This window comes from Ursus americanus, chromosome 22 (genome assembly GCF_024610735.1).
Source record: "Ursus americanus isolate L20-20 chromosome 22, mUrsAme1.1.p, whole genome shotgun sequence".
NCBI classification, from domain to species: Eukaryota; Metazoa; Chordata; class Mammalia; order Carnivora; family Ursidae; genus Ursus; species Ursus americanus.
The window spans coordinates 20,321,180-20,347,246 of NC_142148.1; the positions used below are offsets into that span (position 1 = coordinate 20,321,180).

At 46.9% G+C, this 26,067-nt stretch overlaps 1 protein-coding gene across 3 annotated transcripts in view; it reads right to left on the reverse strand.

The window, feature by feature from the left end:
• Nucleotides 1–21,890, reverse strand: part of ACTR5 (actin related protein 5) — a 42,000-nt gene extending 20,110 nt beyond the window's left edge. For all 3 annotated transcript variants that reach the window (XM_045804612.2, XM_087853583.1, XM_045804613.2), the window contains exons 1-8: nt 21,476–21,890; nt 19,842–20,071; nt 17,755–17,924; nt 12,941–13,158; nt 12,038–12,220; nt 4,387–4,503; nt 3,503–3,642; nt 1,886–2,018 (exon numbers count right to left, since the gene is read on the reverse strand). In XM_045804612.2, the coding sequence (XP_045660568.1) occupies nt 1,886–2,018; nt 3,503–3,642; nt 4,387–4,503; nt 12,038–12,220; nt 12,941–13,158; nt 17,755–17,924; nt 19,842–20,071; nt 21,476–21,874 (1,590 nt within the window). In that variant the 5' untranslated portion in view covers nt 21,875–21,890. The remainder of the gene's footprint in view (nt 1–1,885; nt 2,019–3,502; nt 3,643–4,386; nt 4,504–12,037; nt 12,221–12,940; nt 13,159–17,754; nt 17,925–19,841; nt 20,072–21,475) is intronic.
• Between the last annotated feature and the right edge of the window lie 4,177 nt (nt 21,891–26,067).

Consider the following 26,067-nt stretch of genomic DNA (forward strand, 5'->3'; position numbering starts at 1 on the left):
ACTGGTAGAACGAGGACTCCATCTGAAGCCTGGGAGCTGCCTCCTAACTGGCCTCCTGCTTCCATATTTCTCCTGATACCCCATTTTCCACAACAGTCAAAAATAGCTTCCTAATATTCAAACTGAATGAAACGATTTCCCTGCTTAGACTCCTTCACGGTCCCATGAAGCCTAAGAGTAACAACAGCTGCGCAGAAAAGAGTTCACCCGCAGGCCTGACTGCTTCAAGGCTGTCCTTGGCTGGCACCTGCGAACTTGGACTTCCGGCGGGCCTCCACCACTGACTGGCAAGAGCAGCTCACTGCTCCTGACGTTTGAAAAATAATGTAGTTTATGCCGAACACCTGCTTCCTTCTGGGAGTCTGGAATCTGGGTATGTGCCAAGCAGCGGGTGCTTACATGATCAGCCCCCGGTAAAAACTCCGGGCACTGAGTCTCTAGCGAGCTTCCCTGGTTGGTGACGTTTCACGTGTGTTGTCACAGCTCACCACTGGGAGAATTAAATGTGTCCTGTGTGACTCCACTGTGTGAGAACTCTGGGAGCTTGTACCTGCGTTCCCCTGGACTTCACCCCATGCACCTTTTCTCTGTACTGATTTTGCTTTGTTTCCTTTCAAATTGTAGCCATGACTATGATTATATGTGAGTATGATATGTGATTATATCGTATATATATATGATTCCTGTGAGTCCTCCTAGCAAATCATGGAATCTGGGGTGGTCCTAGGGACCCCCCCCATACAACAGCTAATGTCTAAGTGTTCCTTTTGCACTGGCTCTATGCTGAGCACTTGACCTGCGCCAGCACAACGTCCTAGTAAGAGGAGCTCTTACTACTCGTTTGTATCATTGACAAAACGAAGGCTTAGCAAAATTCAGTAACGGTGTTGATGGAGTAAGGACCAGAGCCCAGAGCCCACACTGTAAATGTGTAATGTATTGTGCAGCACAGGGGACCAAGGTCAGCCTCTCAGCAGGACGTGTGGGGCCTGCTGACCTCTCTACCCACCCCCCTCCACTCCTCTTTAGCAACCTTATGCTCCAGCCACACTCAACTGCAGCTCACTCCCTCAGCAGGCTTCTGGCCCCCGAGCCTTTGCTCCTGCTAACCCTTCTCTGCAATGCTCCCTCCATCCCACCCCACTCCACCATGTCTAGATGGCACACACCTCCTCATCCTAGGAAGACTCAGTTCCATGGAGCCCTTCCTAAATTCCAAGACGGACAGGTGCCCGTGCCTGGACGTCCAGCACGTTCTGGGCTATCACGGCCTACTCAATTGGCTGCTATCCCTCGGTAGCAAGCTCCTTGCAGCTAGGGGCTGTGTCTAGGACGTCTCGGCATCTGCAAGGTGCCTGGTCCTCGAAGGGGTCTCAGACCATGTTTCTTAGCAATTAGGGATTCGATAAATACACTATGGGGCATCCACACCATACAGAGGGGGAAAAAAGCATTTTGGAAGAATAATGACAAGGGAAAGCACTCATGGCAGGTTAAGAAATGCAGGTTACAAGGCAGGTTACTCTCATGTACAGAGACTCTGTCAAGAGAAGCTTTGCCTGTAGAATGAGGGCCAGGTGAAGAGAATGACTACTCTCAGTGTGTACTCCTTGCAGTCCCTGAATTTTATTAAATTTGTGTTTTTTTCTCAGTTAAAAAAAAAAAACCCAGAGAAATAAATAAAACGTGATTCCCATTCTGCTTCAAAAATTCAACACATTTCAAAGACCAGAAGAAAAGCCCCAACAATGTTAACAGTGGATATTTCTGGATGATGGAACTGGAACATAACTGCCCTCCTCTACACCGTATTTATGACTTTTGTGATCAGAAAATGAATACCTAATGCTCTTTACACAACAGCTGGTTATGTTACAAGCAGTACCTTAAAAGCAGACTGGAAGGGCCTCATCTCCAATAGCTCCTTCTCAATTCTACCTTTCATTCCAGGGTACATCATGTTTCCACCGGTGAGGAAAACGTTCTGAACCAGCACGTCCTGAACGTCCTTTGAGTACCTAGGAGAGAGACGATTCTTTCTGGTACAGACCTACCAACGTAGGATCAGAGGAGAATGCCGATGTAGAAACGTAAGGTCTTGGCACAAAACAGAAAACATCTCCCCAAAGAGTGTTTTTAAAAAGAACTTCCAGGGGCACCTGCGTGGCTCAGTCCATTAAGCGTCCGATTCTTGATTCCAATGCAGGTCATGATCTCAGGGTTGTGAGACCTAGACCCACACTGGGCTCCATGCTGGGCATGGAGCCTGCTTGAGATTCTCTCAACTCCTCCCTCTGCCTCTCCCCACCCTCTAAAAAAAATAAATAAATCTAAAAAAAAACAAAAACCACCTTCCATTTTTTCACTTATGACTTTACAGGATTCATTTCCTTAGTAGGATTAGAAGTTTTGTGTCTTTTAACACATTTTTTTTTAAATTGACTTTATGAAGGACTGATTTCCAAACATTTTTTTTTGTTTGTTTGTTTTTAAGATTTTATTTATTTATTTATTTATTTATTTGACAGAAACAGGCAGCGAGAAAGGGAACACAGCAGGGGGAGTGGGAGAGGAAGAAGCAGGCTCCTAGCAGAGGAGCCTGATGTGGGGCTCGATCCCAGAACGCTGGGATCACGCCCTGAGCCAAAGGCAGACGCTTAACGACTGCGCCACCCAGGCGCCCCTGATTTCCAAACATTTTGATGAAGTCTGACAAATGTATACACCCCAGTAACCATCACCACAATCAAGAAACAGAACATTTCTATCACCCCAAAAAGTCCTGCCTCCCTTTTGCTGGCCCACCTTTCCACTTCCATGCTTTTTTTTCCTTCCTTCCTTCCTTTCTTTCTTTTTTTTTTTTAAAATAACAGCTTTAGCTTATACATGTTTGAGCACTTTCCTGCTAAGACAAAGCTCAAGCCACTCAAACACCGTGGCCGCAATAGCTTTTCTTCCTTGCTAGGGGCCAGTTTTCATCCTGTTTCAACCCACAGCAGCCGGGGAACTACAAATCGTGCTCTCTGCTTGTCCAGCTTGAATTATGAAAACTCACACTGCAGGTAAATGCCTGTATGAATGGGATGGGGGAGGAACATTTTATGGAAGTGCAAACTCTTAAATAAAATGTCTGCCAGAAAAAAAAAAAAACACGTTTATAAGCTCTGCACATTTTTAGGGTACTTAAAAATCACTAGCCTTCAATAATGTCAAGTTTTATATGAAAGCCAATGCGCACATAGTGTGGTGCTGCTTAAACGTCAAAGAATTTCTTAAAGCTCCTCAAGTCAACTGAGCATTTACATTTTTAGAAAAGAATTATAGAGCTCCCACGATGGGCCGGGGCTGGGGAGAGATAAGGAATACCATCGGAGCACAGCAAGTCAATGAAAAGGAGGGCGTGAGGCAGATTTTCAAATGCCCGACCGTCTCATCTACTATTCAGTGCAGAATCTGAGGAAATGGTTCTGGAAAATCGAGGGAAAAGAAGGTTCAGTCTCACCTGTCCAGGATGTACTGAAGGGTCTCTGCTATCCCAGCCTGCTCTTCCCCTATGAGGGACGGCTGGAAGATGATTTCTGGAGCTCGAATTCTTTCTGTCCCAACAAACAGCTGATGATAGGCTGCCAAGTTAAACACGGGCTTTAAAAACCCAAGATTTAGAAGATATTTTTAGGCCACAGTGACAAACATTCCAGCTGCCAGTTCCCTCAAACTGTATTTCTTATGCCAACATAGCCTGTCCTTCGTTCCTGACAGAATAACCTCTCCCCAACTCTCCTGATAGGATAATTCCATTCTCTGCCTTTCTCCCACCTGCGTATTACAAATACCTTCAACTTTGCATCTTGACATGGTCCCCACGTTGCAGGGAAAGAGAGCTCGTGAAGAGCAGCCGCAGAAAAGGACCTGCCAGACCAAGCCTCCCGCCAGCACCCTGCTCAGGAGCCCGGTCCCTGCGCTGCCGGGAAAGCACTCTCCCAAGGCCTCAGACTCGGGTCAGTCTGTCTGGTTGCCATTCGCCATGACAGAAACGTAGGCCCAAATGAGGATTAAGCACAATTACACTGGCTTAAATTTAAACGAAACCGCTAAAGCCAGGCTTCAGATCTAAAGTCCTCACTTACTTGCCTAAATATTTCTACCAAGGCAGACTGTTTCCCACAGGTTCACAATCTTAGCGCTGGAACCCCAATCAATCAGTAGGAAAAGCCCTGACTTCAGATGTTTTAGTATTAGTACCTCAGTCCCCCACCTTTCTGGAAAATAAAACTGGAGATTTTTTTTTTTTGCAAAAATATTCCTCAAGAAGCAGCCTAGACCAGACCGGTCATTTATGTCAGTGGTTTCAAAGCAGAAGCATGGTGCAGGCTACAGGGGCCCGACCTGGACAGTGGTGACTGGCTTCTCCACTTCAGGGGTTTCCTCTGAAAACAAGGGCTCAAAATCATTGATGCTTTCCACATCTTCCAGAGAAGGCTCTAGCTGCTCCAGGTCCGGGGTCTAAGAACAGAAGAAACAGGACAAAACAGCACCTGTAACTTCAGGAGGCCTTCTTCACTCTATCAGTTCACGGTCACGAACAAGAATTGGTGTTTTGCTCAATGTCCTAGAAGTTTTATAAAAACTATGACAAATTTTCTAAACTATTGAAGAAGAAGAGGAGGAGGAAGAGGAAGAATAAAGAAGATGACACGTGAACACAAGGATTAAAAGCCGAAAAAGGCACGGGCTTTGCTCCTGTCCCCTACCTCACACAAACCTCAACAACTCCCACCTTCTCTCTGAAGCCCTCTGGCGGGGCCAGCTGGGGGGGGGGGGAGGCGCGCACATGCTGCCTGCGTCAGGCACACAACCACACGAACAACTCTGGGGGAGAGAGAGTAAGAGTTGATATCCTACAGAGTGGCCCAGACACCAGCAAAATTAAATAAATCTCTTTAACGATTAATAAATTCAAGTGCCAACACTAATGGGCTTTAATAAGCAGTCCCTTATCGGCCGATCCCCTGGGCTGGAGACGTGACTAAGAGCTCCTGAGGTGGCAGAGAGCTTCGGGACTGTGGTGCCCCGCAGAACGGGCTTTCCTCTTCAGCCACAGCGGACCTGGGTGGAACCTACACAGGCTGGCACCACTCCCAGTAGAGGGCTTAGGGTATATTGTAATTTTGACCTCGACAAAAGAATTTGGGCAGGGGGTGGTGTGGTTCTAGGTGATATCTATAGCCATCTGTCATTCCGCCATGTGAAAGGTAGACGAGTTTCACCTTCTGGACGCAAGGGGGAGAAGTTACAGGAAGAAATTCTATGCAAGAACACTCCAACAATGACAGCTGTCATAGAAAGGACTGTCTTATGAGAAGTTGCCTGGGGAGCACACAGCTGACTCTACTACCACCTGGCACGCCCGTGGCGAGGGCCCTCCGTGCGGTACGTGCCCTCGGAGCCTGGCCTTACCCTTGGAGTCTGTGACGTATATAAATCACCAACATAACTCAGCACACTTAAATACAATCTCTAGAACATAGGCACATGTATTGCCAATGTAAATTAGCATTCAAACTTCCTCTTTCTTTTTTAAAGTCTTTTTTATTTTTATTTTTAGAGAGAGAGAGAGAGAGAGACTGCACATGAGTGGGAAGGGGCAGAGGGAGAGGGAGAGAGAAAGAATCCCAAGTAAGCTCCATGCTCAGTGTGAAGCCTGATGTGGGGCTCAATCTCAGGACCCTGAGATCATGACCTGAGCCAAAATCAAGAGCTGGATGCTCAACCGACTGAGCCACCCAGGCACCCCTCAAACGCACCCCTAAACGAGGCAGTGCCCTCCAACACTCCTCCGGCACACACACCAGAACAGTCACAGCCATATAGGGCTTATAGAATGGGGGCCAGTGTATCCTAAATTCTGTTCAGTCTGGAGGATTCTATCATATTTAAGGAGAGACTAAACCCTGGAAAGGACGGGGAACATTCCTTCATCTGAGACTACAGAACACGAAGAGAGGGACTGATTTGTCAATAGGTAATTCAAGGAGGAAAGAGGGTGGGCTGGGAGGCAGGAACCCTAGGAGCTTGCTCTCAGGGAAGGAGGCGAGAGCCATGTGAACACTGACTCTGACTCAGGAGCCCGCAACCCGCGACTTCACAGTCCTCCCTGCAGGGATGACTACTGCACTTCATGGGGGAGGAAACGGGCTCAACAGGGGATCAAGACTTGCCCAAGATCACGTCACACTAGTAAGTGGTGGAAACTTGGCCCAAGACAGATGGCTTAGCTCCAAAGTCTTTGCGCTGCCTCGAGCTGAAATTCTTACACGTCGTGAGTCTGAGTGCAGCAAGACAACGGGCTCTGCAAACGCGGAAAAGAGCTCCCTGAGGTCACGGTGAACAAGAAGACACAAAAGATTTATAAGCGGCAGCAAGGCCAGCTGAGCAAAATGACAGCAGGGGCCCCAACAGGGGCCACAGAGCGTGTGGGAAGGAATGCTTCCCTGGAGGTCTGCGGTCTCCTATCAGAAAGATTCTCATCTCCCAGAAAGAAGCCCCAACCCCGGGAGTGCCCGTGCCTGTTCTGGCTTGGCACTAAACTCAGGGGTCCCAACAGAGGATCAGAAACAGATCGTGCAAATTCTCTCATTTGGTGGCGTCGCCCAGGACGACAAGCAACCAGGAGCAGTGCAGTGTTACAGAAAGAGGCGAGGCTTTAGGGTCACATCAGTCCAGCTCTGAAAGGCAACCAAGATGTCTTTAAGGTCCCAATGGCACAGTCTGAGCCCACTTCCTCCTCTGTAAGCAGGGCGCACCCCTAGGGCAGCGATGGGGTGAGAACTGAACACTTCTTCCTTCCTCTACCTAGGCACTCATTTTGGCCCCTTAGATAATTGTTACAATACCAGGCCGGAGGCACACAATGTCACCTGTGTATTTAAAATAACTACAGATGAAACTTGTGGGTCCTTCCCCCAAATAATAACGAGTAAAGGCCAGCCTTGGACTCCACGGAGTTCTTTCCCACCTTCTGCTCTACTCCCCACACCTCCAACTCGCTCATCCACTCTCCTGACCTCTCTGACCTCCCAGTGATAACCCTCCTCTACCCACCCTGCAGCCCAATCACGGCTGCCACCCTCCACCCCTCCTCTACCTGCTCTGCTGCTCCACCAGCCACTCTCAGATCCTAAAGGGTCCCGCCCAATGCTCTTTCCACTTCTGTTCTGGGGTAGAATGTATTTTTCAAAAACAGTCACAATGATATCTGTCATCCAACATGCTCTTCCTCAAGGGGACTTTGACACTCCCCCATAAAGAGGTGGGGTTTATTTCCTCCCCTTGAATCTTAGCAGGGACCTGTGAGTCTCCAACCAATAGAGTATGGTGTAAGTGCTGTCATGTGACTTCCAATGTGACGTCATACAAGGCCACACAGCTCCCTTTACCTTGACCTCTTGAAACATCAGCTGTCTGGCTACTCTCCCTTGCAGAGCTCCCTCCTGGAAGCCAATTGCACATGGACAGGCCACGTGTGGGTGCTCAGGTCCACCATCTCGCTAAGCATGGCCTTCGAGTCATCCCAGCTCAGATGTCAGCAAACTGAAAAACCCTCCAGGGCTCCCAGTTTCCAGATGTCCAAGTCTCCCCAGCTAAGGCCCCAGGCATCACAGAGCAGAGATCCCTGCTACGCTCTGTCTGAATTCCTGACCCGTCAAATTCATGAGCACAACACAATGATCATGCCACTAAGTCTACAGTGCTTTTCTACATGGCAACAGGTAAGTGAAATACGCTTCTTGTGGGCAAGAGTGGAGAAAGCCCCAGCTGCTGCTGGTGGGCCTGCGGTCCTCTTCAGCTCCCCTGTGCATTCCCCAGAGCAGGTGTCTGCAACCCCTCCCAGCACTTCTCCTCTGCCCGCCTCCTAGTCACCACTGGCGGTTCTCAGCAGCTCATCTCAGGTCCTTCTATTTCTCCCGCATCCCCCTCTCCACCTAACCTCCCATCCTTCCATGCTCCCATGCCATCGCCCATCCGAGGCTGAACCCACCACCCCTGCTCTTACAACACTCCCATTGACCCTGCTGCCCTCTCATCTCTGCTCTTTCTCGGCTCTTCCCCTGGCTTTTCCTCGGCCCCTAGACCCCTAAGCAGCAGCCTTCCCCAGGCATTCTTCTCACTCCCCATGCGATTCTAGCTCTTTCCATGGCTGGGTCTTGGCAAATCCCACCTGAAGTCCCACAGAGACTTTGAAGATAAGGGGCTCAAACCAAAGGCACTACCTCCAGACACGGCCTTTCAGGAGCGCCTCTGTGGAGCCTCAGTGGGACCACCGTGCATCCGCGATCGGGTCGCTTGGGTCTGAACCTCAGCTGCGCTACCCCTAGCTGCGCACGCAGCCTCGGGCAAGTTCCTTCACTCCCCGAAGTCACAGCTTCCTTATCTGTCCCATGGAAATACAACAGTACTTAGAGAATTGTGAAAATTCATCAGGATGACACTTGCAGATGTGCTCAGCACAGGGTCTGGCACATGTCCCACATTCTATTAACAGCCACCACCACTCCTGTCACCACTGCCCCTAAGTGGCACCCAAATCCTTGGACGCTACCTCTGAAGTGTCTCCTCCACCCCCATCCCCATAGCTACTCTCCCACCCCCTCCGTCAGCTCTCTGCTGGATTGCAGCGACACATTTATACTCTGCCTTCCCACCCCCAGCCTCACCTCTCCCTAAACCCCTCATCCTAACCGCCACCAGTTCTTTTCCTAACATCAGGTCTCCTTGGATTACTTCCTTGCTGGGCATCCTCTGAAGGTTGTCTCTGAAGGGTAACACCCAGGCTGCCTGACAAAGCCCTCTGTAGGCTGGCCCCCTGCCTCCCACCCCCCGCTCCATCTCCCACACTGCACACCCGACCTGCCGGGCTCCCTGCACGCGTGCTACTTTGCACCAAACCTCTCAATCCATAACGTCCTTCCCTCCTCACTTGCTACCTACTGAAATCATACCATCTTCCAGGGCCCGGCTCACATATTCTAATCCTTTCTCAAAGCTTCATCTCAGTTCCCACACACATCGACCATCACCCCAGGTAAGCTTCATTACAGTCAGCTAAGTGTGATTCGATAGCCTTATTTTTTTAGGCACCAAGGAGTGCACGAAATGTGCCTTAATCTGCATCGCGAGTCCCCAGCGTACCATGCCTACCGCTGAGTGGTGAGCCCTGGGATATACCCTTCAATTTCCCTGGACTGGAGGACTGTAAAATGTTCGAGTTTCAAAAGGCTTCCTCAGCTATAGCAGAAACGTCAGCATCCACCTCCACCGAGCTGTATTCAGAAGCATGCCACTGTGAAGATGATGTCTAAGCTTCACTAAAAATAATAAAAAGATATTTTACTTATCCTAATTCGTATGATTCACAGAGAAACAAAGCTACTAATTTCAAAGCAGACAACGGGCTACAGAGATCCCACAGAGAACAGACTCCTTGACCACGGCTGGCTTCTCTCTCTCTACGGTTCGCCAGAGTCCGCACGTGCACTATGTGGCACTCAGGAACACAAACAGGCATCCTGTTGGAACTGAACGGAATGACAGCTTGCCGAAGCACATCCGAGAAGATGCAGCACGGTTCCCTGGAACGATACTGATTGAGCGGCGTAAGAACAAGCAGAGGCCAGGGGCGCCTGGCTGGCTCAGTCAGTGAAGCGTCTGCCTTCAACTCAGGTCATGGTCCTGGGGTCCTGGGATCGAGCCCCACACTGGGCTCCCTGCTCCGTGGGGAGTCTGCTTCTCCTGCTTCTGCCTCTGCCACTCCCTTGCTTGTTCTCTCTCTCTCAAATAAACAAATAAAAAAAAAGAACAGGTGGAGGCCAGCTCTGATCTTGGCTAATCAGGCAAGAGAACTTTCTACGTCAACCTCACTGTGTTCTCCAACAAGCGACGGTGCTCTAAAACTGCTCCCCCCACCAACCACTGCTGTGTTTACAGTGACGGAAGGCCAACATCCTCTAGTCTAACTACTTCTTAGAGTGCTGACAAAGCCTACTCCTTTACAACATCCTCGTCACAGTACCTGCAGAATAGCAAGGGCCAGGATGGCCTGGTCTATTGGGAAAAAAATGGATTTTTAGAAAACGCTGTGAGTTTAAAATTTTGCTGGATTAATCCAATTTAGCCCTTACTGCCTGGATGGCATTTCAATGTGAACTTTGATCCACATAAACCCATCCCCTCCACGCTAAATGAATTACATTGTTAGAAAACACTATATATACCGTTTGACAGGTAGAACTAGCCTGCCACTGCTGGGGTCACATTTATCCCACGAAAGTTACCATAACTGACCCTAATGACTAACAATCACCCTCAATAAATACTGACCCTCAACATCTTGGGGACAGACCAACTCATCAAATTCAGTGTACACAGAGAAACTACTGGAAGCCCAACATTTCAAAACCTCCCCCAGCCCAGAAAGATTTGAATACGTATCCGCAGGGCACAGAACGAGTAGGGACTTAATAAGTACCTGCTAAATGTATGAAAGCATGGCTGAATCACAGCCTGTAACACATGCAGAAAAACGAACAAAGAGAAGGAAAAACTAGCTCCTCAGTTGCTCAGGAATCACATTTTACAGTCGTTTGGGCTTTTCTTTTTAAATCTGAAATCCCTCGCCTGCCCGCCTGCCCGTGGCTTAGCGGCACATCTCTGGTATAAAGATGCTGATGTCCTACTGGCGCATTAAGCACGATGAAAACTGAACACGGGTGAATAAATAACAAAGGCAACACGGGTCTGGATCCCAGTATCCAGCTGAGATCCGAAGCACAACCGGGAAACTGGGGGAGGCGAGCGAGGACAGGCACACCGGCTCTGCGAGGCTGACCTGGGATGCCACACCAGAGTAAGACAGCAGTCACGGCCCCTCGCCCCCACCTCAGCCATCCCAGAAGCCATGTCCAGGAAGCCTGACTGGGGGTCTGTCTGATGCATGCCCTGGCCGGCGGCTGGCCGCAGGAGTCCCAGCTGTGGGAGAGCTGGAGATGGGGCTGAGCACAGCAGGCGTGTGAGGGAGCCTCCAGCGGAGAGCCGGAGCAAGAACAGGCTTCTGCCGAGCCAAAGACACATCTGTAGTCAGTGGCAAGCAGCCGCACCGTGCCCGGCACCAAACTGGATTTTCCCATGGGACTGTTTTTCTAAAAGTACATGTTTTAGAATTTACAGAAAGTTGATTGAAAAACAAAAAGCCACCAAGCTAGACTGGTTAATCCTGGCCTAGAAGGGTCACAAGGCAAGGAACAAGTCCTTCGTCTTAGAACTCCAGAGCGGACAGATTCAGGAACAATGCCATATTATTAACTCTTTCTTCCTTTCTAAAGCCAGCGAGCCAACTCATGAGTACGGGCGTGCAGCGCCCAGTGTGAGGGTGTGTGCCACCTAGGGCCCTAACTCAGCCCTGCCACCTGCCTTTACACCACATCACCACTTAGTAACAGGGCAGAGAACACCAAAGAGCTTATTCAAAGAGTTACTTCTAGTGATAAAAGGCTGATCTTAAATCAACACATGGCTATTTTATTAAGCATGTCTACTAGCTACTGTAAAAAATCCATCAACTGTTATGAAGCATGATGCCTGTCCTTAGGGAACATCAAGACGGAAAGGAAGTAAGTGAAACAACAAGCACAATTTATTTAAGAAAATATCAGAAAAGAGTAGAAGGGAGCACGTGACTGCAAATAACCATCGAAGGAGAATGTCTGGATTTAAGAGGGCACCACACGGCTGGTCTGTGAATGCTCTTTCTACTCTACACACAGTTCCCCCTCCCAGGGGGGCCAGAGGTCTACAGGTCAAAGCCCTTGGGTCAGCACAAAGTCAGGGCCATCTCTGCCCCGCGCCTGTCCCCGTGGACGGCACTCACCATGCTGCTTTCCCAACTGTGGTCACGTCTCTTTGATGTCAGCCTTCTCCAGACACCCTGCCCACCCTCAGGCTGAAGGACCCTGCGGGACCCCACTCCCAAGGCCCTTGGCACCTCTGGCTTGCTGTCCACCACGTCCACCTCGAGGGTGACTTCTGCTTGGAGGATTTTCTGCTTCGCCTGCTCCACGGCCGAGCTGAGCTTCTGGATGTAGGACTGCAGCTCTTCCGGGGAGTCCATGTTCAGCTCCACCAGAGCTTTGTGAAACTGATCCATCTGGCCATCCTCTAGAAGTTCCTGAAACCCGAGTAGTCGCAAGTCATCTTCGAAGATGACAGCACAAACATAAACAGGAAGGAAAGAGAAGTAGCTTGGAAGCCACACGGAAAAACGACAGCAGGAGGGGGCTCCCAGCACTCCCCTAGCCTGCCCCTCCACAAAATCTCACCTCCCACCCGCGGTTCACACGCCGCCCTCCTCCCCGGCTGTCTCTAGGCTGCATCGTATCACAGTCCCAGCACCACCTGAGTAGGCAAAACTAATCTATGGTGACAGGTGTCAGAAACGTCGTTACCTTTTGAGTGGGGAGACGTGGGAAGGTTGCTGGCTAACAGGGGATATGCAGGAGGTTTCTGGGAGCTGGGAGTGCTCTGGATGGCAGACACGTGGGGTGTTTCACGTTATGAAAATCCATCGAGTTACACACTTGAGATCTGTGCACTTTGTAGCACGTGTGCTACACTTCAATTAAAAAGTTATAAAACAAAGCAGATGATAGGCCAAAGTAAGTCCGAGAAGCCAAAGTCCACAGCTCTCTCAGAGACACCTGCTGCTCTGTACACGGTACGGGTCCTCTGTGCTGAGGAGCCCCACCCTGAGCACCCCTGGCTCCTTCTGGACCCCAAGGGGGACTCAGACGGTCACTGCACTTCCGGGCCGAGGAAGAAGATGTAGGAAGAAGCCTTTCTGGGACTGCCTTGTGCAAAGGCTGGAGCCCCCACCGGGATGTGCACATACCTGCACGTACAGCAGTCTGTCCAGCCGCTCCTGGTCCAGCTGCAGCTTCTCCTCCCGCCGGCGGGCGTTGAGCTCCTGCAGGCGCCGCAGCTGCTGCTGCCGCCTTTCCTGCTTCTCCTCCGAGCTCAGAGTGCTGCCGAGGAGCTTGCTGGAAAACGGGAGCTGCATCTTGTGGACGTTGTTTTCGTAATAATCAGGGCACCGCCATTTCTGCAGTTCTTTGGGGAAATAATTTTGGAAGTTAGAAAATGGAAACACTATCAGCACAGACATTAAAAAGTCACTACCAGGGTTCCAGATCCAGGTAAGATGGAGAAAGCACGATCCACCCAATCTCTAACTCCACCCAGCAGACCAAATGCAGCTGTACCACCTGGACGTGATGCCCACAGATCTGTTCTCAAAGAATTGCTATGTAAACTTCGCCAGACGGACGTGATAGCAGAAGGAAACGTGGAACGTCAGGAATGAAGGAAGAGAAAAAGAAAAGATGAAAACCTCGTTCAACGTGATGGACTAACCTCCTCCTGAGTTCTCTAAAATACGGTTGACAATTCAAAGTAAAAAACCATCACAATGTCCACCGGGTTTCCAACACATGTACGTCTGATACATAAGACAACCCAGAATAAAGGAGGAAGGAGAAAGGAGCCTCTGGGGTGCTAACATTGCCACATTCCTCTTGAAGTAGTAAAACAGATTCTAAAAACACTGCAAAAAGTCTGTCGACTATAACCTCAGGGCAACCACTAAAAAACTACATAGAAAGACAGAGTAAAAACACAATAGATAGGGATGCCTGGGTGGCTCAGTCCGTTAAGCGTCTGCCTTCGGCTCAGGTCACGGTCCCAGGGCCCTGGGATGGAGCCCGGCATCCGGTTATTGCACGGCAAGGAGCCTGGCTCTCTCTCTGCCTGCCGCTGCCCCTGCTCGTGCTTGTGCGTGCGCACACGCACTCACTCTCTCTGACAAATAAATAAAATCTCTAAAAAAATAAAATAAAATAAAAACACAATAGATAAATTAAAATACCAATACCAAAACAAAATTTTTAAATATTCAAATAACCCAGAAGAAGGCAGGAGAAACAGGGACAAAGAGAATAACAGACGACAAATAATAAAATGGTAGAACTAAATCCAACATATGAATAATTAATTTTAAATCATCTTACCAGACTAGTTAGAAACACAGTGAATTAAAAAAAAAAACCCAACTATTAAGAAACTCACTTTGAATATAATGCTATAAATAGATTAAAAGGAAGGAAAGACCATTCCATGCAAGCACTCAGCAAAAGAAAGTATTAATGTCCCAATAGACATCAAAGCCAAGAAAATTGCAAGGGATAAAAAGGGATACTGTATAATGATAAAAGGTCAATTCGTCAAGATAACATAAGAATCCTAAATACATACCTAACAAAAGCACTTTAGATACTTAAAAGCAAAAACTGACAGAAATGAAAGGAGAAAAATTAAAAATTTACAATCATCCCTTGAGACTTCAAAACTCTTAATAAAATCAACAGAGCTAGAGCCTGGAAAAGGAACAGGGACACAGAAGAAGTGAGCACCACCATCAACCAGTGAACCTAAACATCATAGAATACTCCACCCAACAGCACAGTCCATGTTCTTTTCAAGTATAAATGCAACATTCGCCAAAGGAGACCATGCCTGGGTCATAAAACAAAGCTTCACAAGCTCCACTGATACCACACACAGTTTTTTGACATAGTGAAATTAAACTAGAAATAAGTCACAGAAGTACAAGAGTATTTCCAAATACTTGACTATAAGACAACACCTTCCCTTCTTTTTTTAACTTTCAGCTTTCCACATCAACGATTTATTAAAATATCAAGTTGGATTTAACCCTTAAAACCTGAAGGTTTAATTTTTTTAAATTAAGGTTTTAATTCCAGTAGAGTTAACATATAGCGTTAGTTTCAGGCGTGCATTATAATGATTCAACAATTCCATACGTCAGCTGGTGCTCATCACAAGTGCACTCCTTGATCCCCATCACCTATTTCACCCATCCCCCCACCTTCCTGCTCTCTGGTAACCATTGTTTGCTCTTGATAGGTAAGAGTCTGTTTCTTGGTTTGCCGCGCTTTTTTTTTCCTTGTTCATTTGTTTCTTAAACTCTACATATGAGTGAAATCATATGATTTGTCTTTCTCTGACTTATTTAACTTAGCATAATACTCCAGCTCATCGCATGTCGTTGCAAATGACATTTCATTCATTTTTATGGCTGATAACATTCCATCGAGGGGGGTGTGTGTGTATGTATATACACATATATATCTCACATCTTCTCTGTCCATTCATCTATCAGTGGACACTGGGCTGCTTCCCTATCTTGGCTATTGTAAATAATGCTGCTATAAACATAGGATACGTATACCCCTTTGAATCAGTGTTTTGTATTCTTGGGGTAAATACCCAGTAGTGTGATTACTGAATCATTGGTGGTTCTACTTTTAACTTTTTGAGGAACGTCCATACTGTTTTCCAGAGTGGCTGCACTAGTTTGCATTCCCACCAACAGTATAAGAGGGTTCCTTTTTCTCCACATCCCGGCCAACACTTGTTTCTTCTGTTTTTGATTTTAGCCATTCTGAGTGGTGTCAGATGGTATCTCCTTGTGGTTTTGATTTGCATTTCCTTGATGGCGAGCGATGCTGAGCATCTTTTCACGTGTCTCTTGACCATCTGTATGTCTTCTCTGGAGAAATGCTTGTTCATGCCTTCTGCCCATTTTTTAATTGGATTATTTGTTTTTTGGGTGTTAAGTTGTATCAGTTCTTTATATATTTTGGATATTAACCCTTCACTGGATGTGTCATTTGCAAGTATCTTCTCCCATTCCATAGGTTGTCTTTTAGTTTTGTTGATGGTTTCCTTCACTGTGCAGAAGCCTTTTAATTTTGATGTAGTCCCAATAAAACAACACATTTCTAAATAATCAATGGTTCACAAAAAGAAATCTTGAGGGAAATTAGAAAATATCTGAACTCAATAAAAATGAAAATATATCGAAATCTGTATACTGTAGATAAAGCAATGCTGAAGAGGAAATTTGCAGCATTAAATGCTTACATTAAAAAGAATGGTCTCATAATAATCTGAACTTCCACCTTAAGAATTTAGAAAAAAGAGAGCAAACTAAACCTAAAGCAAGTAGAAGGAAGGAAATAATAAGACATCACTGAGATTACCTAAACAGTCCCAGTCTATTAAATTGAATCCACAGTTAAAAGTCTTCAGAAAAAGAAATCCCCAGGCTCAAACGGTTCCACTGGAGAATTCTATCAAACATTTAAAGAAAAAATATACTAATTATCTGCATACTCTTTTCCAGAAAATAGAAAGGGGGGGGTGCCTGGGCGGCGCAGTCGGTTAAGCATCCGACTCTTGGTTTCGGCTCAGGTCATGATTTCAGAGATGGAGTCCCACATCAGGCTCAAAAGCTGAGCACAGAGCCTCCTTAAGACTCTCTCTCCCTCTCCCTCTGCCCCCTTCCCCAACAAATTAATAAAAAAAAAAAAAAAAAAAAGGATGGAACACTTTCCAGCTAATTTAACAAGACCAGTATCACCATGATACCAAGAGCAGACAAAGACCATGTAAGAAAACTATAGATCAACATCCCTCGTGAAAATAGACATAAAACTCCATAAAATATTATCAACTCAAAGCAACATATAAAAAGAATAATATACCTGAAAAAGTGGGTCTATCACCCCACCCAATCAAGGCTAGTTCAATACCCAAAAGCAACCACTATAATCTCCCATATGACTAGTCCAAGGCAGAAACACCAGGATCGTATCACTGGTGTAGAAAACACATTCCACAAAATTCAAAATCCATTCAGGATAAAAATGCTCAGTAAAACTAGGAACAGAAGGGCATTTCCTCGGCTTGATAAAGGACATCTGCAAAAAACTTCACACTAACATCAGACACTTAATAGTGAAAAACTACATCCCCCCACCACCCCAAAAAGAGGAACTGGGCACGAGACAAGGATGCCCACTATCACCATTCCTATTCAACACTGTACTGGAAGTCCCAGCCAGTACAATAAGGCAAGATAAAGAAAAAAAGGCAAACAGATTGGAAAGGAACAAATAAAACTGTCCCTATTTACAGATGACACGTCTACACAGAAATTCCCAAGGAATCTACAAAAAAACTAAAATAAATTTAGCAAAGTCACAGGATGTAAGGTCAACACATAAAAATTAACTGCATTTCTATACATTAACAATGAGCAAGTAGAAGCTGAAATGAAACAAGCAAAGAAAGACTTAGGCATAAATCTAACAGAACCTGTACACGATTGGTATGTTGAAAACTACAAAATGCTGCCGAAAGCAAGCAGTAAAGACCTAGGTAAAGGGAAAGACCTCCTACACGTTCATATGTCACTTCTCCCCGGCACAGATTTAATACTATATCTTGATTTAATATTGTATTTGAATTTTTATTTAAAATGTTGTTTCATATCCAATCTAATCCAGATTTCAGATACTTCCAATCAAAATTCCAACAGAACATTTTTGTAGATATGAACAAGCTAATCCTAACATCTATATGGAAAGGCAAAGGAAGTAAAATAGCCAAAACCCTTTTGAAAAAGAACCCACGTACATAAGTTATCAGTTTATTGAATAGTTTAAGTAAAAAAGAGAAGGAAGAGGGGATACTAAAAAGCGGAAGAGTCATCCTGGGAACAGTTTTAGGAACACCCTCGATGTACAGTATCTACAAGCCGCAGGCAAATGCCCTCTTTGTTACCTTCCACGTAATCTTCAGCAACATAGCTGTGCTCGTGCAGGATCTCCTCCATGCGGCTGAGAGTGATGGCTGCCAGGTGCCCGGGGTACTTCAGCTGCAGGAGGCGCTGGAGGTAGCCAGCTGCTTGGCTGCCTCCCAGATTGATGCGTTTGCAGTTTTTAGCATCTAACCTACAATCGAGGAATGGAAAACAGCACTGACATTTTGGCAACATGGAAGAAAGAACAGGGAACACTTTGCTGGGAGTTTGGGGGAAGGATAACAATCCAGATGAACAAAGAAGAAACGGACCTGCTGAGGGAACAGAAAACTTTACAGAGGAAGGGACTCTAAAGCTCCCTTGATTCAGCCTCTTACACAATGCAGGAAGTCCTAGTCCACACCCAGACACAGGGCATCTAACATCCAGCAAGAGTCTCAGAAGGAAAGAAGGTTCAATGGGAAGACCGTGCACTCTGAATTCAGACCCTTAAGTCACTTGTCAGGCATTTTTCAAACTGTGGTCCTTGTAGAATTAGGTGGGGGAAATGTTAAACATGCCAATTCTCAGGACTCATTTGCTTTGGGGTAGGCCTAGGAATACACATCTTAACAAGCTTCCCAGCTAAGTGCAGCACAGGCTGAACCCCTCCCCTAGACACTCCCCTTCTCCTGATGCATACACATTAAGTAAGCACACGCATACTGGCTTAGTGCAATCCTAAAAGGACCAGGTTCCTTTCACATGATGCGAAGGGGAAGAGAACCAGAATAACGCTTTTCTTAATGTGAGGAATTTAGAGGAGCAGAGCACTGGGAATTTGCTGCATACTGAAATGTTGTTGCTATATCACGCCTCACCAGCAGATGTCAGCACAGAGCACGACAGGCTCCACTGCGAACATTTCTTAGCTTCAGGTAAAATAGTTTTCTCTCAATATGCTATAAAAATCACTTAATGTTATTTTTAATTTCCACATATTCTGTTTACATAAAATAGAAAATTCCATATATCAGGAGTGTTTGGTAATGTGTAAAAGAAGTATTATCTTCATAAATTTTTGTAGAAACTTCAAGAGAAATGACCACTTTATGTCTCAATAAATTCAACATTTGACTTAAGCATTCAGACTCTTTTATAATTCACAAAGTGCCATCATCTACATTATCTCATTTCATCCTCAGGGTAGCCCCCCAAAAACAGTTTTTTCCCAATTTTACATGTTAAGAAACTATGTGAAGTGCGCAAATAACCTCACCCTCGGCAGGGCTGCGAACCCAGGCATTCAACTCCAAAGCCAGAGCTCGGCTCCCTACTTACACACCCTCTTTATGCAGTAAGAAACCTTCTCAGGAGAGCATGATGCTGGCCTAGTCTCTTCTCAGACAAAAAGTCCAACTATAAAATGAAAACACATTTAGGGGCGCCTGGGTGGCTCAGTCAGTTAAGTGTCTGCCTTCAGCTGGGGTCATGATCCCAGAATCCTGGGATGGAACCCCCGAGTCAGGCTTCCTGCTCAGTGGGGAGCCTGCTTCTCCCTCTCCCACTTCCCCTGCTTGTGCTCTATCTCTGACAAACAAATAAAATCTAAAACAAAACAAAACCAGGTTTAAAAATGACAGAAACTACCCTCACCTTTTATCCAACTTGGAAATATTTAATAAGTATCTATATTATGTGCCAGGCACTGTACCTAAAAACAAAAAAAAATGGTCTAAACAATCATGATGAAGGAGCTTTAAATAAAAAAATAACCTCGTAGACCATTTACATTATTCAGGTAATTGATTCAAAACATTTTTATGGAGCATCTACTACCTGCTGGTACTCTGTTAGCTATCTTGCCATAAATCAAAATAGTAAAATTCTAGAATTATAGATTTGGACCTCGAAGACCGTCTACTGCAACTCCCTCCAGGAGGTCACAAAGGATGGAAGGGGAATTAACTTCACCGAAGTCACATAGTGAAGTATGTCAGCGCCAAGCCCAGAGGCTAGTTCACAGTTTAATACTTGTTCTTTCCACTTCTTCTTTCAAGTGGGCACCCAAAAAATGTTTCCCGAATGCTTCTCAAAACAGCACTCAAACGCTGCCAGTGCTACTCACCTCCCTTCTAAGATGGGTAAAATATGTGTACATTGGTATCCAGAGGAAATGATGAGCCCACTGGAAGTCAAGTTCTTTGGCTTATTGTGGTAGAAGCTGAAGAGGCTGTCTACTCCATAGGCAACCTTAGGAATCCCATAGCACTCAAAGAGCAGCTCAGACATCATTTGTCGAGAATACAGTGGGTTGCACACAGCTTCTGTCAAAACTATAGGATGATCGACACAGCCCTACTTTGAAAGAAAAGGGAGAACAGATGAGAGAGGGAGAACAAAAGAATACTTTTTTTAAAGCATAAAAGAAACCAAAGTCCTACTGTAAAGACTGAATTTGCTTTTGGTCTCCAATCAAAAACCTGACCAGAAGCAACTGTAAAACACTCTTCTTGTCTTTACTGGAGACTGTCTTAGAAAATATGAAAGTAGGGTCAATTTAAGGTTATTAAGTCAAGCCCCAACCAAACTGTCAGCAAATCATGTTGGCTCGATCTTCAATTTACCTCCAGAATCCAACTGCTTCTAACACATCCCCCTCCCCTGACCTCCTTCACCTAAGTCACCACCACCTCTCACTTAGGTTATTGCAACAGCGTCCTAACTGGTCTCCTGGTCTACCCTATGACCCATGCCAGTCCATTCTTCATATAGCAGCTATAGTGATCCTTTTGGAACAGAAGTCATGGCCCGCCTCTGCTCAACACCCTGCCGTGGCTCCTCATTTCACTCAAGTAAAGGCAAATGTGATTTCCTCCTCCACTTACTACTCTCCTCTCACTCTGGCTGCTCTCAGCATTAGGGCACACTCCTGCCCCAGGGCCTTTTCACAGGCTGTTCCCTCTGTTTGGAATACTATTTGCTCAGACATTCACATGGCTTACTCCCACAATCACCTCCTTCAATCCCTGCTAGGACATCACCTTCTCCCTGAGTCCTACCCTGACCATCTGAAAAAATGTAATCCTCTCCTCTCCTCCTACCATGCCTTAGAATCTACAACTTAATTCTATCGTTTATTGTCTGCCTTTTCATACTAGAATGTCTTTCCCTTCCTGTGCTCCACAGCACAGGATATTTTGTGTTACATTCATGGATGTATTCCAAACGCCTAGAAAAGTGCCTGATACAGAGTAGGTGCTCAATACAGATTAGTTAATAAATGAATTTGATTAAAAAAAAAAAAAAACGAGCGCCTGGGTGGCTCAGTCGTTAAGCGTCTGCCTTCAGCTCAGGGCGTGATCCCGGCGGTCTGGGATCGAGCCCCACATCAGGCTCCTCCGCTGGGAGTCTGCTTTTTCCTCTCCCACTCCCCCTGCTTGTGTTCCTTCTCTCGCTGGCTGTCTCTCTCTCTCTCTCTGTCAAGTAAATAAATAAAACCTTAAAAAAAAAACAACAACCGAGCACCTATGCCCGAATGTACGCTGCAAGAGAGAAGAACCGTTGTTTTGTTCACTCCTGTACTCCAAGAGCCTAGCCCAGGGCTTACACATGTTGAGCGCTTAAGATTTACTCGACTGCCTAAATGAATGACTAAATGACAATGAAAGCTATCGTAGTGACTACGTCCTCACCGAGAGTGGAGCCGCGACCTCACCCCTCCCCTCAAGCCCAACCCACCTCCCCCCCCCCCCGCTTCACCTGTGAGGAGACACCCAGGTGCTGGAAGCTGTAGTCCAGCAGCAGCTCCTGCAGCTCCAAGTTGACCGGTACGTTGCGGTCGAAGGGTGAGCGCAGCATCCAGCGCAGCGGCTCCAGGCTGCCCAGCGCGTTGCCCACCTGCGGGCCCGCCGCGCCCCGAGCCCCGCCACGCCCGCGGGCGCACACAGCGCGGAACTGCAGGCGCGGCTCGGGGCCCGGATCCGGCCCGGGGCATGCCCAGCCGGCGCGGGCCTGGAACGACCCGTTGTCCAGCACGAGTGGCACCGGCAGTGGCCCGTGTGCCACCGGGCCGGCCTCCAGCACTGGGTCTGGCGCGGCGCGGGCATCGCGAAATGGGAAGACGTTCGCCACCGGCCCGGCAGCACCGGCCGCCGCCATCTTGGAGCGCGCACGCTGTGCCCGCCTCTCGCCGCAGCGCCCGCCCAGAGGACGCTAAGCCCCGCCCCCACCGTAGCACCCGCACCGACGGCACGAGACTCCGCCCCGTGAGTGATGAGAGCCCCGCCCCCAATCCCCAGCCTCCTCCCCTCGCTATGCCCGGCCCCCCTTTTCGCGTGATTCGCCCCTAGGGACCCAAGCCGCCTTTGAGATCGCTAGGCCCCGCCCATCCTGGCCTCGAAGTCCCGCCTTTGCTTTACCTCGGCCCACCATCCGGTCTGGCCACGCCCCTTCGCTCTAGCCGGGACGCCGGCCAGTAAGCCCCGCCCCGTCTGTGTAACACCACCAGGCCCCGCCCCTTCCTGGCCTTCAGAACTGGGCGCTAAACTATTCTGGGCCCGCCTTTTCGCCTAGCCACACCCCGTTTTCCGGGTAGCTCACCCTCAACCGCCCTTGGCTCCTCCTCCACAGGGTTTTGACGCCCTTAGCCTGATTGTCGGGGAAACTCAAAACTCTGGGGTATTGACAGTGTTCAATTTCTTGACCAGCGCTTGCTACGGACTTTAACGTTGTGAAAATTCATCACACTATCCACTTACGATTTGTGCACTTTTCTGTGTGTAATATTTTGTAATACAGTAAAGAGTGTTTTCATAGTTTTATTATTATTTATTATTTATTTATTAACTCCCACAGACTGTGCCCTCTCACTGAGATCTCAAAGACTGAGAAAAGGACTAATCAATCCTCAATATGTTTATTCTCTCTTCCTTTTACTGGTATAACTCCCACGCAAGGTCATCTAATATGATTATATGACTAAATTCTGGCCAATGGGGGTGGAAGTGGAGATATGACACCCCCCCTCCCTGTTTTAGCTCTAAAAGGATTAGGCAAGTTCTCCCCTACCCGATTGCCCCCAGCTAGGGGGGTACAAAATTTAGAGCAGCTGCCTTGACTCTACACTTCCAGTTTTGGAACATGTGACTTTGAGAGAAAAAAAAGCAAGTTAATTATAAAAAATGGCTCTGCATAAACTTTTTTAGCAAAAGATAAGACCTTAAACCTTTCTCAGAATCTCTGCGAACACTTCTGGCAAGAATGAGAACCAGCCTAGCGGCAAAATCAGATTAAGAGTGTTGCCTTCCAACACAAACCCATTGTCTCAGATATCTGAAAGCACCCAACCTTGAGCTGAGAAAGCAGGAATAAGCAGAACACAGAGAACAGTAAATATTAAGTGAATGTAAGTTTAAGGACTACATCTGTGTATACTAACATGGACAAGATTTATTTTTAAAAGAAAGAAGTGAAGGCCATATAGTGTACAGTGAACTCCCTTTACAAAAGAGAGGTGACAAATACACATGGTTTTGCTTGTATTTTCATACAGATAGAGAGAAAACGAATGCAAGTTTCCTCGAAAAGGAAGGAGCCAAGGTGGAAGGATCCGGTGTGGGAAACTTTTTCACTGCGTACTTTAAAACATTTTTAGCCATGTGAATGTATTACTTTTTTCAGGGGGAAAAAAAAGCACTATGTATAAGTAAGGTAGACAGGATTCTTGATCCCAGTTCTTCACTCCCATATAATAATAGAAGATTAGAATCCATACCACCTGCCACATAATTTTGTAGGGCCTCTCACTATAGGTGTTGATACTGGGCTTGGCCATGTGGCTTGCTTTTAGCCAGGGATAACCAAATGTGATCTGAGCAGAGACTTTAAATGTGCTTTGTGTTGGGGCGCCTGGGTGGCGCAGTCGTTAAAGCGTCTGCCTTCGGCTCAGGGCGTGATCCCGGCGTACCGGGATCGAGTCCCACATCGGGCTCCTCTGCTGTGAGCCTGCTTCTTCCTCTCCCACTCCCCCTGCTGTGTTCCCTCTCTCGCTGGCTGTCTCTCTGTCACATAAATAAATAAAATCTTTAAAAAAAAAAAATGTGCTTTGTGGTTTAGACTGCCCTCTTGCACTCCTGCTGCTGGTCATGAGAAGAACATGCCCTAGGTCTAAAGATGGGAGACCCCTGGAGCAGACCGGAACACAAACTGCAGCCTGGAGCCAAGTCCAGCTGACCTGCAACCTAAAGTTGACCTGCGCTGTGGACCCATGAACAACAACAACAAAACTGTATGTCCTTATAATCTGCTGAAATTCTGGGTTGCCATGCAGCATTATTGCAGGAGAACACTGACAGCTACACTAGACCAATGCTGTCCAATAGTACTTTCTGCCATGATGGAAATGTCCTACAGTCTGCAATGTCTAATGCATGAACCACATGTGAAGAATGCAACTAAGAAGCTGATTTTATTTTATTTTATTTTACATTTTAATTTAAATTTAAATAACCATAGGTAGCTAGTGGCTACTCTGTTGCACAACCTAGCACTAGTCAAAATCTATGGCTGTGATTATTTGCCCATGGAAATGACGAGAAGAAAATAGATCAGAAGGCTTCTGTATTAGTTTCCTAGGGCTGGCATCATAAAATACCACTAACTGGAATGGCTGAAAACAACAGAAATTTATTCTCTCATAGTTCTGGATGCCAGAGTCCCAAATCAAGGTGTTGGCAGAGCAGTGCTCTCTCTGAAGACTCTAAGGGAGAATTTGTTCCATGCCTTTATCTTATATTTGGTGTTGCTTGTAGTCCTTGGCTTGCCCACACATCACTCGCCTCTCTGCCTTCCCGGTCACCTGGCATTCTCCCTCTTCTTATAAGGACACCAATCATATCAGATTAAGGGCCCGTCCCACTTCAATATGACCTTATCTTAACTAATTACATCTGTACACCCTGTTTCCATCCCACCCACAGAGTGTTGTTGGAAGCTGCTGGAAGTGTAAAGCTCCTCCCCTGCCCCCCCCCCAACCTTGAGCTTGCCCCTCAGCACTGCTGGGTGTTTCTGGCTAGAGGCCTCTCCTCTCCTAGTCCCCGCAGGCTGCCACAACAGGCAGAGATGGCACCCACAGCATCACTGTGGGATCAGTCTCTGCCAGCCTCTTGAACAGACTCAATCCAAACCTGTAGGAAATAGAGCTCATCTCCCAAGCCCCTACCTCACTGAGATTAGCATGAGGCAAGTGAAACATTTAGGAGAGCAAAATTTAAGAATGTGCAAAGAAATTCAATTAGATATATAATAAGCTATTTTCAAGATCAAAATTCAAAACAACTATAATGTTCAAAATAACATGAACAAAATAATAACATTTGAAATCAAGACCGGATCATTGCTGATATTTCCTTTTGCTTCAGAGTGAAGTGCTGCTACTGGTCCTATGCTCCTGAATGTCACTGTTACTGATCCTGCATGCTTCAGCAATAGGGAAATACACTGATGTCTGCAACTTTGAAATGCATTTTGTAAAAAAGTGGATTGCTAGATGGATAGATATGGGAGAGCTATTTCAGCATTGTAAAAATGTTAATTGTTCAGTCTAGGTGGTGGGCATATGGGCTGTCAGTGCAGAGTTCTTTTACCTTTTCTGTATGTTTGAAATTTTTCATAATGTTGAAAAGGAAAAAATTAAAGAGCGAGAAGGACAACCAAGGCTGGCTCTCTGGGGTCAAACCAGCTCCCTCTACTGAATCCCTGCATGTCCAGGTCTGAGTTTTCCATCACACCCTCACTGGTAGTGAAGACTAAGCCCTCTAGGTGGTCGGCCCCCTCTTTGACTGAAGCCTCTCTCTGGTCCTTGCCCTTGAGATCCTTTATCTCCACCAACAGAGTCAAGGATCCTCCCAACTTCCTGACTGGTCCCCAGGAGCCTGTTTGGCTCTCTCCCACCCTCCCAAGTCCCTAAGGCAGAACTGATCGGTCCCTGGGGTAAAACATGTCATTTAATGAAACATGTTCCACGACAGAGCATCCTTCTATATTTGAGGGGAAAACAATCAAAAGCCCATTTTGAAATATGGAGGATCTGAAAATAAAGCACTAGAGATAAACAGTGATTATCATCTGGGGGAGGCGGGGGGGGGAAAGAAAGAGTTTACCCAAATTTTGCAGAAAAAGTTTTTGCAGGAAAGAGTTTACCCAAATTCTAAAAGTGGAGAGCCTTCTTTGAGGGCCAGCAGCCTGCACTCTCACCGCTGGGGGGCGGGGCAGGGCCATCTCAGGAGGGGGTGGCAATGACTCCTGGGTTCCTCTCGGGGTAAGGGTCTTGGTTCCGGGCCAGTGGCCCAAGG